General features: G+C 39.6%; 1 protein-coding gene across 2 annotated transcripts; it reads left to right on the top strand.

The window, feature by feature from the left end:
- The first annotated feature begins 4,332 nt into the window (after positions 1–4,332).
- Positions 4,333–13,775, top strand: LOC112553705 (cytochrome c oxidase subunit 6C-like). Of its 2 annotated transcripts, none has more exons than XM_025221099.1 (3): positions 4,333–4,399; positions 12,416–12,498; positions 13,382–13,775. In XM_025221099.1, the coding sequence occupies exons 2-3, from the start codon at positions 12,436–12,438 to the stop codon at positions 13,574–13,576; spliced, it is 258 nt and encodes an 85-aa protein (XP_025076884.1). In that variant the 5' UTR covers positions 4,333–4,399; positions 12,416–12,435; the 3' UTR covers positions 13,577–13,775. The 2 variants fall into 2 exon arrangements, with proteins under 2 accessions (XP_025076884.1, XP_025076883.1); XM_025221098.1 differs by lacking the exon at positions 4,333–4,399 and adding an exon at positions 6,983–7,148.
- The last annotated feature ends 793 nt before the right edge of the window (positions 13,776–14,568 follow it).

Genomic DNA, 14,568 nt, shown 5'->3' on the forward strand with positions numbered 1-14,568 from the left:
CACTTCTGCCAGATTGAAAGAAAAATAAAGAATTAATGATTCATACACATGCAGCTCATTTGACAACACACAATACCCAACAGTGGACTCCTTGTCGGTCTGAAAAGTGTCTCTAGATATCACTGCTTTTACTGGTTATTAATAGCGTTAATAAAAAAAAAATTGTGGCAACTGTTGCTGCATTAAATGTATGTGGTCAATAAAACAGATGTGAATGAAAAGATTGCATAGACGTGAAACGAGTATATGTGTTGAACAAAGGAAAGGGAAGACTACACATAAACAAACAAAAAGGAACACACACAGAATGAGAAAGGTAGGGAGGCATGTATAAATACTGATCAAGATCAAGAATATACAGTCACCATCATCCAATCACTTTCACTGTACTATCCTGGAACAGATATAGGGAATATTGCTGGTTTATAATAAACGCCTTTGGTTTATTTCCTGTAAAGGATTGAGGCAAGGGGAAGATTTTTTATGACTATCTTTACAGGCTGGACTCAAAGATATTTTTCATAGGTAAAATATCAATATAAACATGTTGACACTGCCGACCATACTGATTATCTGAGCATTTACAAATAACTAAGGTCCTCTACAATAACGTCCGAGTTTCGGATTTGTGCACGTTCTGTATGACTAAATGCTAATATCTCTATACTTATATTTGTGTATATTACTATGTGTGCTCTACACCTGCAAGTTTGTTAAACACATATTGTTCTCATCTCTTTATCTCTGATCACTCCTTACTTTTTGTATATGTACGAGTTGGGAGTACAGTATTTGCCTCTATACTTTATATTCATTTTCATGTGTACATTTTAATGACCACATATCTCTCAATATGTCTATACTCCACATGCATGTGCATTTGAAAAAAAAAACCCAGTGCTCTACAAATAATATACCTTTACAATTCTGGATACATTTATGGGGAAATTCAAATAAATGTAGCCTAGATAATCAAAGTCTTTTGCCAGACTTTTATTTCAAACTTGCCATCCTATATAATATTATGAGAAAGATTGAAGTTGCATATATACATATTTTTTATTGATACAGTTTTGAAATGATGACTAAAACATTAGAATTTAAAATATATGAAATATGTATAAGATAGAGAGCCAGCAGACAGTGCTTACAGCTTTGGCAAGTAACTTTAGTTTACTTTCTGACTGAAGTACATTCACTGGTCAGGGAGTGTTGCTTCCTGCTTTAGGAGACAGGCTATGGTTCTTCATCTCTCGTCACATTATTTACAACTACTTAATTCATCCTGATCTATTTATCATCTGTATACTTTCTACTAACATCTTAAAACACTACAAGTGGACCTATGAAGTTCCTAGTGTTACATAACAACCAGGGTTCCAACACATCTTGAAGAAAACACATCACTCCTAATATGCAGCATTGCTGAAGGCATTTGTGGTGACAACTTCTATTATTAATTAATCATGCACTTATGTAATGGTACATTCCCTCCATGCAGGTTTAATTCCATACACTTGCATTTATACCAAGATTCTAAGCTTGGGCAGTACCTGAATAAACATTTGATGTCCAGCGCAAAGTTAGTTTTTAAATATTGGCAAAAAGGTGATGTATTTATTCAAGCTGAACCATGAGCTAGGTATTAGTATAGCATTCACTAGGGACCTAGCATTGTAGCCCAGCTCTAGTAACACTCTCCACACACTTCCACATTGCCTACCATAAAGCAGTTCTGCAACAGCTTGACCGGAGATGTCAGCGACTATAGTGGGGAAAAATGGAGGGAGGGTGAGAATACCTGTTCAGAATAAAACATTTTTTTAAAATTGGCGAAAAGCGAAGACATTACTTTACTCGGGCTGTAAAAGGGTTTCACTGTGTAGAAAAAATGTATTGCAGCTGTTGTCTTTTGAGTCTGTCCTCAGTCTGTGTGGAACGTGACTCAGCCCTTTTTATAAATGCAACTGAGTTGGCCATTGTAGGGAAGTATACCATAAAAGTAAATTAATAATGATAATAAAGCACTCCTAGTTCCTCAATTGCTGGTGCTAAGTCATGGTGCATGTAAGGATATGACTCACTCAATCGGCAAGTCTTTATTAATCTAATAGTTATATCATGCATAATATTTAGAATATTAGGGAAAAAAGTCAAGAATTTATTATTTCAAGCACAATGCCTTACCAGAAATTCATCTTCACTATCAATTGTTTGAAAACTTTATAATTAATTGCAGAAAATAATCTAGCACACTAAACAAAAATAAGGCTTTGATAAGATGTGGCAAATTAACAATCTCTCCCTCTCACACACACACAAATAATGAAGTCGAAAGATTGGGTAAGATTTGGTATATGTTACTTCTGAGGAAATGTTCTCTGGAAGTGAGCAATAACTGTTGTAGCATGACTTTGCAACGTTGTTCTCTTAATCACAGTGCAAAACGTTGAGACTGCTTTTGATAAAGAAGAAAACACCAACAACAGTTTACACAGCGTGTACACACAGAGATATACCCACATTTACTTCTGTATTGCATTTGCTTTCTACGCTGTACAAAGAGAATAATCTTACCAGCTAGTCAATCTCGATATACCTGTCACAGCACAGGCCGAGACACCGTGTCGTCTGCTTGTGACATGCCAGTCAGTTCGACCACGAACTAGTGTCACAACAATTGTAAAGGGACTTTCTCACTTGCAGTATTCCTTATCATTTCGTGCCAGCTCTGATACGCGACTGCCAAGCTTGCGACGCCGGAGAAATTCTGACAGGCTCGTCGTAACTGTGTGTTTTTATGTCCGTAGTGCCGTCATCGGATTGTGGGTCAAACTTATCTTCGCCGTGGAGTTCGGTTGTTTCCGTCAATAGTCGGAACTCCGGTTTTCCCACCGATGATTGACAGGACGTTGTGCAATCTCCGTGCACATTCCGTGTCCTACTTCATAGTCCGCTCCATTTTATAGATTCGTCAAGATTTATGGGCTTGGCTTGAGACTGCTGTCTCTGAAGGAAGAAAAAATAATAGTCGGAAGGTCAGAATCAGGGAGAAAAACATAAAGTGTAGTACGTACTGCGAGCATGATATCCCTCCCCCTTCTACAAACATATATATCTCCCTTCTGTTTTGGGTTAGCTGAACTTCGCAATATCTTTCATTTTCTTTATCACCAACTTGGAAATCTGTTTCCGCCTGTTTCAATTAGTGACATCAGTCTCTAGCATTTTATATGGTCACGTGAATTATTTTTCTCTTTCTCACTCTTTCAAAAGCTATATTAGCAGATCCAAGCATTATATATAGTCGTCCGTTTTTTCTGCTGAAAAAAGAAACATAAGAACTGCACTTTCTATTTTGCTGTCCTCTGTAGTCTACAAAAACAAATCATTTCTTGCAAAATGGCACCACGTACCCATACATTTTTTTCATCTTTGTTTATTTATGTTAGATTACAGTCCTAGTACCACAAGTCGCCAACAAGTTTGCATACAACACAGTGGATTATAAAAGCTCTTGTCAACCTATAAAATACGTTTTTAAAGCAGTGTCAACGTACTCAGCTATATAGTTTTAGCTTAATGTCTATGCTAAAAGGCAAAAGTTGTAAACAGTGGAGAAAATAAGATAGTAAACTATACTTGGCCATGTACGTGAGTTGGCCAGTTGGGAAGATATGTGCTCTTGTGTACGTGTGTGTGCGAGTGCGCTAAATAATATTTGTATACATGTAGTATATTTTTATTATCTTGGACATTTTCAAGGTAAAATTAGTATTTAAAAGATGTATTTATCGCATAAATGTCCCCCCCCGCCCCACTACACTCACGGGCTTTCATTGAAATAAATCAGCCGACTTTGTCCACCCCGGACTTAAAGACGATTTGACTAATCTTTTGCTGCAGATAGCCAGTCTATATAGTTTCTAATATCCGCTTTCAATCCAAACGTATGTAAATAGATCGAGGTTGTATGTACTTTGTTCATGGCTAACTTGAATTAGATAGATGCTCTTGCCTTTTATCATAATTAATGCCCACGGGAAGGTCTTAATTTTCTGTCTGCTCTCTCTATGAAAAACTGTACCCATAGATGATGCACGGGAATTTCTTGAATTCTTTTATAGCCCTCCTGGACCGTTTCTCGGTGATCCGACCTACGTATGGACCACTAAGAGTTGAGATGTTTACACATTCATTTGCTCAATGTACTTAACCCAGCTTAAGCAGCTTGTGAACTCAGCTATAAATAGCTTTTTTTGTGCCAGGCAACCTCCCTGACCTGCATAAGCTGCTGCTATACATCGTTTTACGCAGTTACTTCTGCATTCGGTCATTTCCGATGATGGTCGTTGTTCGGTCAAAGCCACTACAAGCTGCTGGAGGCTATAGCTAATTGGTATGTTTCTCCGTAGCAGTCTAATTTTTGCATATCTTTTTTATTTTCTCCAGTTTTATTAATGGACAATTTGCAAGTTTTTGTCATTTAAAGTATATGACATAGTCTTCAACCGATGTTGCTCCGTTGTATTCTTCTGCGTTTGTTTTTGCGATTGAAGATTTTATATCGTCGATTTGGTGTTGCTAAAATCTTACAAACTTTTGTTCTCCACTCCTCTCTACCGGACTCTTTATGAAGAAATGGTTATGGCGTACATTAGAGATTTTCTGATCGAAATGCTTAGTCCTCAGGGAAGTGTTTGTCAACAATTAACGCTTTAAATCCTCCTAGCAACGCTTTCTGAACCATGTCTGCACTTGCGACGGACATATCACATAAGGGAGCTAACTACTGCTTTTGGTCCACTCACGACGAGTAGCGTACCTTGACACTGTTTTTGTATTCTCTACATTTTGACTTTTCTTTTCAACCATATAACGATGTATGTATAACTATTGGTTATATATTTCAGGCGATGACAATGATGTCAGTTTTGTGAAACCTGTAGACTCTTCTGGTTTTGGATTTCTTCGAAACAAATGCACGGAATAATATAAGCACACCCTTTGTTATTTGTAACGGTCACACGTCCATTTAATGTTCGCGTTTTATCGCTAGTGAATACACTTTTTCTGTCTCTGTTTTTACGAACTTTATTTTTCTTTCTATCTGCCTCTCTCCTCTACTCCAAAAGAAGTTTATTCATATATAATCCGTTTGCAAGCCACGGAACATACCGTTAAAAAAGAATAACATGTTTTAATTGTGCCTTTCACTCTTTGCGTACTACTAAGGCGTCACCCCACCTAAGTATCTCAAGATAATTGAGTCTGTGTCAATGTCTATTTGTAAGAATTGAACGATGAAGATTAGCATTCGACGGTGCGATACGACCTTTGGCTGGTAGTCTGTCCTACTTGTTCTTATGCAGCGTTTGCGTAGCACAGCAAACCGTTTATATATGTATCATGGCGTCGGTCTGCTTACGGGAAGTCAACTACGCATGCGCATGATAAAAATAGTCATAAACATTATGTGGGCAAGGGGGTTGATCCTGTGCTTGAGTAAACAGTTGAGTAAACAACTGAGGGACGATCGTAAAGTAAATCAAGGAGAACAAGCTAGAGTGCTAGGCACATGAGCATGTGCACCATTATCCAGGCCTGTTTATTAGCATGTCTTTGGCGTAACTGTTGAGTGATTTTTTGCCTGCATTTTTATTTGTTTTAAGGTTGTGGGTTTATGTTTTATAACACTGCCATGTACTTTTTCATTTGTAATCGACATGAATTGGCTGTACAGTTATACATGTCAGTTATTAACACAGAAATGAATACAAGAAAAACATTTAAAATAACAAACAAACAGCCCAGCCAGACGAGGCGAGTGTAAGGAATGCGAGACCCCGTGACACCCACCACAGTACCGGGCGTATCTGTGATTAGTGACGCTAATGTACCCGAGCATGTTTTGAATGGAGGGATTAAATTCGTAACGATTAGTTTTCCTCTTTACAGAGCTGATTTAAATACGAAGATACATTTCGTTTGTTTTAAATTATTTTCGAATGCCTATTCTTAGTGAACACTATTTTTACTGAGTGTCAGCGTGTTACGCACATTATAACTGATTAATGGTGTTCTTTCTTCCAGCCCTAGAACAGAACGCAGTTTTCCCCTAACGAAAAGGACCGGGAAAAGGTTAAATAGTCTGAAAAAACCACGGGAGGCACGGACTGGTCCGTGACAATTTTCCAAGAAGAAGGGATGATGAAGTGGTGGTTCAACAGCAAAACGCCGTTTCTCTTCGTTTATTTGCTTGCTTTTTGGGACGTGGAGGTACAGGACAAACTTATATTAATCCTCGATCTAACATGATAAAATGATGTTCAGTTTGACAGTCTTCCCCTTCCTTAAAGAAGAAGTGCAGAAAAGCAGCAATCCTTGAGGGACAAGTTGCAGCCACTGCTCGCAAGATAATTAATAGCGGGCTGCTCGTGACCCCATTTGTCTCAAGCTGTACTGTTGTAGCCTTGGGTGTCCAGTCCTCAACTACGGCCATTGCCTGTCACTGACTGCAAGCAGGCTTGATGCTGAATTAAATTGTTCACCAAGATAATTAGTTCACACTTAATTGCATGATCCTTTCACAATCGGATTCGCTTTTGATTATCCTTTATACTTTATAGCAATGACGAAAGCTATTTTTAGGTTGGATGGGAAGATCCTGTACCGGAAATTTATCATTATCTGTGCAAGTCTTTCCCTGTACTGTTCCTACAGTCATCGACATACAGCGCAACACACTCACGTGCAAGCAAGCGAGAATCGATCTGTAGGGCTCAGCAACAAAATAAGAGTGCAAAAAAAAAAAAAAAATTGTTCGCTTGCAAACGGGACCTCGCCTCCCCGCATGCGTGATCCTATGCACGTGTTGGTATCGAACCGCACACAGCGGCGCAGCTTGAAGCAGGATTCCGTTCTGCGATGCTAAATCCTGATTGGTCGAAGTGGCGCGCCCGTTTCGACCTTCCCCGCTGTCGGCTGTACAGTCACCTTGAGCGGGTCGCACGCAGGCTGTAAGAGGAAGTACTGTGTAGGCGGTACTGTCTCAACACCGGGATACTCACTGCCTCATTAGGGTTGTGTCAAATTAGGGGAGAACAAACAACCCAAACAAAGCAAAACAGGAGAAGAAATACTCTCAGGTGAGGCCAGCTTTAATCTTGTTATTTTATTTTTCCTTTGGGTGTTATCGGGGTGTCCTCTGTTTGTGCAACTGGCTTCATTTTTGGAGTGAGTGAGCACGGAGCTTCTTTCCTTGATCGTGTTATTGTAGTAGCGACTTTCAGCCATCGGAGAATCGATAACTGTGCCGACGAGAGGAAATGCCATTACTTGATGATATGTTTTGGTGTGGGGATAATGTTACTACCTGATTTAATTAATGAAAATGATTTGCCCGCCTTTTCCGTTTGACGAAAAAACGTCTGACAAGTGGATTCGTCGACTTTTAAATTAACATAAGAATTAGACTTAACTGTTCTTCATGAAAAGTGAAATGTGTTATTACTTTAGTACTTTAGACATGGTAGACCAGTTGCGAGTTGTATCTACTCATTCAGTGGTGCTTAGAAAGGTTTTTTGTGACTCTCTTTGTTCTCTGTGTGTGAGAGAGAGATGAGGGGAAAGAGGTCATACAGACTGCAAAAAGTCACGTAGGCTCGTTACGATGACTCCTTGCTGGTAGTATTGCAGCAATAAAAATGTTGACTTACTTCCTTGTAATATTGTATAGCCTGTAGGATGTAGTGTGTGTTGGGCGAACAGGACGGTTATAGTTCGTCAAATATTTTCTTATAGTCCTTCACATGTCTCACGAGTGTGTCAGTAGAATTGTCCATCTGTACCGCTTTCCTGCCATTTCGTCTGTCTATAATTACTGTTATTATTCTTCCTTACTTTGGCACGCGGGTTTACTCAGATTACGTCTCTCTCACTCTCACACACACAAACACGATTTATGATAGGTAGGTAGGGTAGCCACCCAACAGATCTGTCCTCAGGTCACCCCTCACGCAGTCAGCCGTTCACTGTATTGATCCTTGGCGGTGTTGTTTCCTAGGGCAGGATCGACAGGCTGAACTTGTCTGAGTCAATGACCCTGAAAACAGGGTAAAATGCAAATCAGTCTTTCGCATAGCAAGACATTCACGTGTTCCACTCCTGTCCACAGGGTGCAGTGAGCGTTAGGACAGGGACAAAGGCTGCGATTGCTTGATAACCTCAAGACATAGTTGTCTCATGGCCAACAATCACCATCAATTTCTGCACCTATCTCATGTTTCTGATATTATTATTAATATTTTTTAGAGTTAAATCACTCAGAACTCACAGTTTTAATGAAGTCGTATGATGTATGTATACATATACGGTTTCATTAGGACAACTCGTATCAATACATGTCGCTGTATTTACAGATACATGTAGCAGAGTTGTTGCACAGTTTAAAACTGCCACTGCTTAAAGCTTTTCTTTTTTATCGGCGATGTCACTACTGAGGTGTGTCTGATAAGCCATGTGCTAGTTGCCGAGCAAGTTTTAGCAGGCCTTGCCGTTATCTCTCTGTAATGTTCGCGTGGCGCGTTTTGTCGCACACTTGCGCTTTTCAGTGCCTGCTATCTCATCTGTCATAACAACTATTGAGGCCTAGGGACATGTTTTATACACAGCTTGACATCTCCTATTTTCCCCAAATAAAATATTCATAAACACACATAAACATACACGCATGCACGCACTCACACAGGCACACGCACACAGACCCCTTACTGCCTCGCTGTCTCTTGTGTCAACTGCCAACTGGTACTTCAGCACACACACACAATTGACTATACAGACAAACGTATAGTACTTCAAAAATTTAAAGGAAATTGTGTTTACTTAAGAAGTCAAAAAGGAGATAAACAAAGGAAGGAAGAGGTAAAATCTCAAACAGCTACAATATTTACGGAGTTATCTGTCGTACGACTGTCTAGTCATGATCCGTTTTGAGACACGTTTACGACACACAAGACCCTGCGGACTGTTAACCAAACAAACCGGATTCTAAACCCTGTGGCCGGTGTTGCACATGCTTACCTAATACGGTGCAGGTGTTGTGTGTACGATCAGTGTCAACATGGATGCCTGACATTCAGTGAAACAGCTGCAGGTGGTGCACTTCAATGACGTAGTTAAACTTTCCTTGAAGTGACTGACATTTTCGAAAAGTCTACAGTTTTTTAAACACTATTTTAGAAAATATTTTAAGAAACAATTTATTGCTCAGTTAGGTATACATCCGGGATCCTTGACAGTATTTGCATGTACGTCTCCACATTGGATGACCCCTTTTAGTGGTTTTCAAACCCTTTCGGCCATGATGTTGGTATATCGAATGTGACATAAATAATAATAACCGTTGCTTGTTCTCCTTTCTGGACTCGATTTTTTTCGTCCTGATGCACTGCTGCACTAGCAACTGCTGGATAATGTGGGCTGTTTATACTTTTCATGTAATCATACTTCAGAACAAAAATCCCACTCCTGTACATGTTGATAAAAAAAAAAATTAATTATTTCTTCAGTGTATGCTTTTGTTACTGAGATCATGAAATGTCTTTCGAATTATTGCCGTTTTCTGTATTTCGCTTTCCCATTCCGAAACCATTCCCCGCACCAGCTTTTTCCACCCTCCCAAAATTTTTTTTAGGAAATGAATATGTTGAAAGCTCGGGTGCACGGATAGGGACCCAATCTGCATTCTATTGTGTTTTTGTTTGCTAGACTGTGTCAGACCGCATTAGTCTAGACAAACCGTCTAGTTCTTCTGTCTCTTCTTCCACATTCACAAGGAGAAAAGAACGCCGGAGTTTAAAAGAAGAAAAACAATATTCTATTAAAGTGGCATAAAATAGGTCAGCGTGTTGTCTAATAATAAAATTACAGCAGCGTATCTCCTTGAAGGTGCCCTCGCAGGGGCTGGGGTTAACGTGACAATAGCGACCTACCTTCTAGAAACACATAGCTGTTGCGCTGTTCTCTGTGTTCCACGTACATTGTCTGCCTACGTGCTGAGTTCTGTGTGCTGAGATAAGGTAGGGCGGGATATCAGGGTATTTTATACCGTGTCAGCAACAAGAGCCGTATCGCGGTGTTCAAAGATTAAAAAGACGATTTGTTCTGAGAGAGAGTGGAGGGGAAGGATGCAGACAAATCGATGAAAGTGAATTGTGTACAAAAAAACATTCAGTGTATTGATTCGAAAATCCTATTATCATAGCAACATGAAGTGCAAGAAAGTCAAATTGATGGACCTGCATTTGATCGAATTAGAAAAAAATTCTCGTCCTTTATAAGTCCAGGCTGATTACACATTATTGTGGACACACACACACATAAGCACAACTCGCGCGCAAATGTGTACGAACACTACATATTTGTAAGTCCACAATCACATCTCTTGTAGCTATGTTTTTACATGTCTACTTGCTTTGCTCGTTTTCTTATCATTCCCCCTCACGCCCGTTTAACGCTGTTTTTAAGGTCGGCAGTATAGGGCCTGTGCATCCTCCCATGAGATTACACAGAAACACAAACACGAGAACGTCAGTTTATAAACTATTGTAGATAAGCTATTTTCGAAAAAAAAAATCACGTTTTGGTTATGACCCAATCGTATTCATTGACCTGAGTTAAAGTATTTACAAGACTCTTAATTCAAAATATTTTAGGGAACTGCATTTTAACATGCCTTCGCGTTTCAAGTGCTTCTTTTACTGACTCAGTCCATCACTAGAAGCACGTTCGGTTGGTGGTGTGGTTACCTCTATAGCAGAAGGCGAGCGGATGTAAAGGTGAGAGACCACGAAGGTTGGGAGTTTGCTGACACATAGCAGATCCTCTCTGGTGTTTAGTGAGGGGAAAGGAGATGCCTGGTGAAGCTCCATTCGTTACAGACTGCTGTAGCTGTATTTACCTCACTGTACACTTCGTGCTGTGCTGTCACACCTACGCAAGAGATGGTGTGCTGACATTTCCGCTCCCTGAAGGAACTCGAAAAAATTAGTTCACGGAGGAATAGGGGATGGAAAGGTGACGGGGGTGGGAGAAAAGGGAAGGTAAAAGAAAATGTGTTATTTACAAAAGTGAGAGGGTAAGGAAAACATGTTATGTTTACGCCTAGCCCTCCTCCTAAAAGGGAGAAATATGATAAATTACAACATGACAAGGAGCAGGTGTAAAACAAAAAAAAAAATTTTTTTGAAGTAGGCACAAGAGGTAAGCAGAAGCTGAGAGAGGGAGATTTTCTCAAACAGGACAAAGATAAAATGCATAAATAAAAATAAAGATGCGGGAGTCCCTTTATATGTATCCATATCCTGTCTCTCTGATGGTCGTTAAAGAAAGAAATCAAGCAGTAAGAAGCAGCTGTTTCATTTTCAGCACCAGTGCTAAAGAGCACTCAAATAGCTACAGAAGGCAGTAAACATACAAAGGAGAGTGGTATTGCTTCTGAAGCGGCAGTAGAGAGGCACGTGGCTTTCTTACACGTTTGCATTCTGTTCAGACATATACATCCAGCTATTTTTTTTTTTTAAATGTTGTACATGGGTGAGTTTTTATAGTGGTGTTAATGAACTGTTCTGCCAAGAATCCGTTTGACTCCTGTCCAAGCAGGTGTTCGCGTGTAATCAGCGTAGGCAATACGACACCACTGTATAAGACAACGAGATATTCAAAAGCAACAAAGGGACAGTTACTAGGACCAACGCTTGAAGTGACTATAGCCATTAGTATAGCTGAATAAGTTGTGTTAATTTATCTCATCTTTGCACGAATGGCTTTCCTAGTGGAAGACTTTACGCGACTTCATTAACGGCGAGTTTTGTAAAGGAGCTGGTGAGTGTAACTAAAACAGTCCTGACCCGCGGTGACCTCATTAGCCTTCTTCCTTCGCATTCCTCGGGAGCGCAGTGGTAAACCGTAAGAATGATACAGCTCTGGGTTCAGAGGTCATCAGACTTCGGCGCAGTCTCTAGATTTAAAGACTCTTGTTAAAACCTCTGCTTACAGGGTCTGGGCTAGCTGTTCCATTAATTTTGGATGCTCCGATTTCCACCGTTCCTTACTGGACTTAATTATAGAAACACTTTTTAAATTAAAAAAAAAATCTCTTCTACATCACAGCCCTTTGTGATGCTGTTCACATGTTGGACCTGATATGTCCTACCAGCTGTATCATTGCGCTTGTTTTTTTTTTTTCTAAACAACCAGAAAATTAATGATGGTAAAAGATACAGTGCATTTATTAGTTTATTTCTTTCTAAAACTGAAGCACATCGAGAGGTAAAGGAGGTTGAATAAATAAATCCACGCTAAGTAGTTGCTTACCATCCCCTTGCATTTTTAACATACTTTCTTCTATTTTTAGGGAATCGCTGCTCAGACAGAATGGCACAGACAGGTACCTTGCCAAAGCCCCAGCTCCGAGGTCTACTGGCAAGTCGACTCAAGGTGTGTAATCTGCACAAACACGCGTGTGTGCGTACGTGCGTGAGTAGTGAGTAAAAGAGAGAGAACACATGCCTGGCGAAAAGTGGACGGACGTGACTACCACTCTAGTGTCTGCTTTTCATCTCCGTGGACCCATTGGCATATCGTGAACAGATTTTCTTTTCAATTGTCGGGATAAATATGCTTGTGTGTGTGAGTGAGAGAGAGAGGAAGAGAGAAATGTCAATAGTCTTCCCTTGCCCTTTCCAGTCCCTGTTGGCCGTCTGTGGGTTAGTGCAGACGTGTTTGCCTCCCCTGCCTCTAAAGAAGCATCGATGAAAATCGATTGACTTCGCCTTGGCTATCCCTGGTAATGACTGAACCTTAGTTCTACAACTGAGATGGCGGAGATCCGTTCGTTCTCAAGTCATCATCGTGTGGGAACATTCAGTAACTTTATATTTGACAAGGATCATATGTATCGTCGGAAAGGTCACAGCTTATTATATCAATAAACTCACACACATTCTGTTTACCTGCAATACAAGTCCTTGGTCGATGGAACCAGATCTCATCAGAAGCATAATTTGCAACACTTCACAACAGTGTTTCGTCTTTTTTTTTCTAATAAAAACATATTTCAAAGGAGGAAAACTGCCAGTCGGTCGAATTCTTCTCGCCACCATTGACTAAATGAGTTGGTTTAATGCATGTGAGCTGGAGAAGGTTTATCAATATTGGGTCGGAACCCAGTGGTGGATAGAGAAAGGAAATATTAGTTTTGCATATCATCATTATAGGCATTCATGCTAACTCCTCCTCTTGATTATCATCATTCTTCTCATGCCAGAAACTTCTCTTCATGCAAATGTTTTAAGACTGCTATCATTTCCATCTGTCGCAGATCAACGCAACGGCGGCATTTGCCTTCTGCATCTCCATGGCAGTGGGCTGGAAGTTCCTCTTTGCTGAGAAGAGAAAGCAGAAATATTTAGATTTTTACAAGTCCTACGATGCCAAAGCTGACTTTGAGCGGATGAAGAAAGCTGGAGTATTCCAGTCTGTGAGACCTGATGGAGAAATAGGCACGCTGGACTAGAAGAACAACGCAGATTCTAGAGTGCATGGAATTAGAAAGAAAATTGCCACTGGAGATTGACAACAAAAATCCCTAACATATCGTTCTGATTTTTTTTTCGATTTTTGTTTTAATCGGATCATTTCAATCAATGAAACGTTATTTTTATTTGTTTTCGTATGTTATTTCTGGTGGAATAAAGAACTGAGTGTGTACATGATTGGACGTTATATGTACGATGCTAGAGACGAATGTTATAGTTCAGTTCTTAACATTCAAGATAACTGTGAAAGAATTAAAATATATTTTAAACAAAACTACAAGAAAAAGTATACAAATTAATTCGTTAATATTTAATATCTTTCGTGCGCTGCAAGACTAAACATACCGTGGAATCCACGACACAACTCTTCTACACGATGCCTTTCAAACGCAGTTTTAAAATACCTTTCAATATTTTAAAAATAATAAATTTTTGGAAAGACATTTGAAGCTACCAAATCTTGATCTCTCTTCTGAAGGTAAAAATAATTTGGATTGGTGTTTATCATGTACCCTGAAAGCTGCAGAAATAGGGAGGAAAATAGCTTCTTCTGATGATACTGCATTGTTGACTGTTTCGCTGGAACATCAGAAGGATCACGGTAATGCCTTAACAAATTTTGTACAGTGGTGTCACAAGAACTTTCTAGAGTTAAATGTAGACAAAACAAAAGAAGCAAATATAGACTTTGGGAGAATCAAAGAGGATTGTGTTGCTCCCAATGTGACACTCAGTAAAACTGTTGAAACTGTTAACTCTTTCAGGTACCTGGGAACTATTTTTGATTGCCAGCTCAAATAGAAGTTAAACACCGAACACATTGTTACAGGTGGCCAACAAAGAAAGTACCTTTTGCGTAAACTCAATAGATTTTGAGTGAGTCAAGCAATCTCAGGCCGTTTCTACCAGTCGTTTATTGAGAGTCTTTTATCTTGTTCATTTATATACTGGTTTCGCAATTTCTCTGTCC

This window comes from Pomacea canaliculata, linkage group LG13 (assembly GCF_003073045.1).
Source record: "Pomacea canaliculata isolate SZHN2017 linkage group LG13, ASM307304v1, whole genome shotgun sequence".
NCBI classification, from domain to species: domain Eukaryota; kingdom Metazoa; phylum Mollusca; class Gastropoda; order Architaenioglossa; family Ampullariidae; genus Pomacea; species Pomacea canaliculata.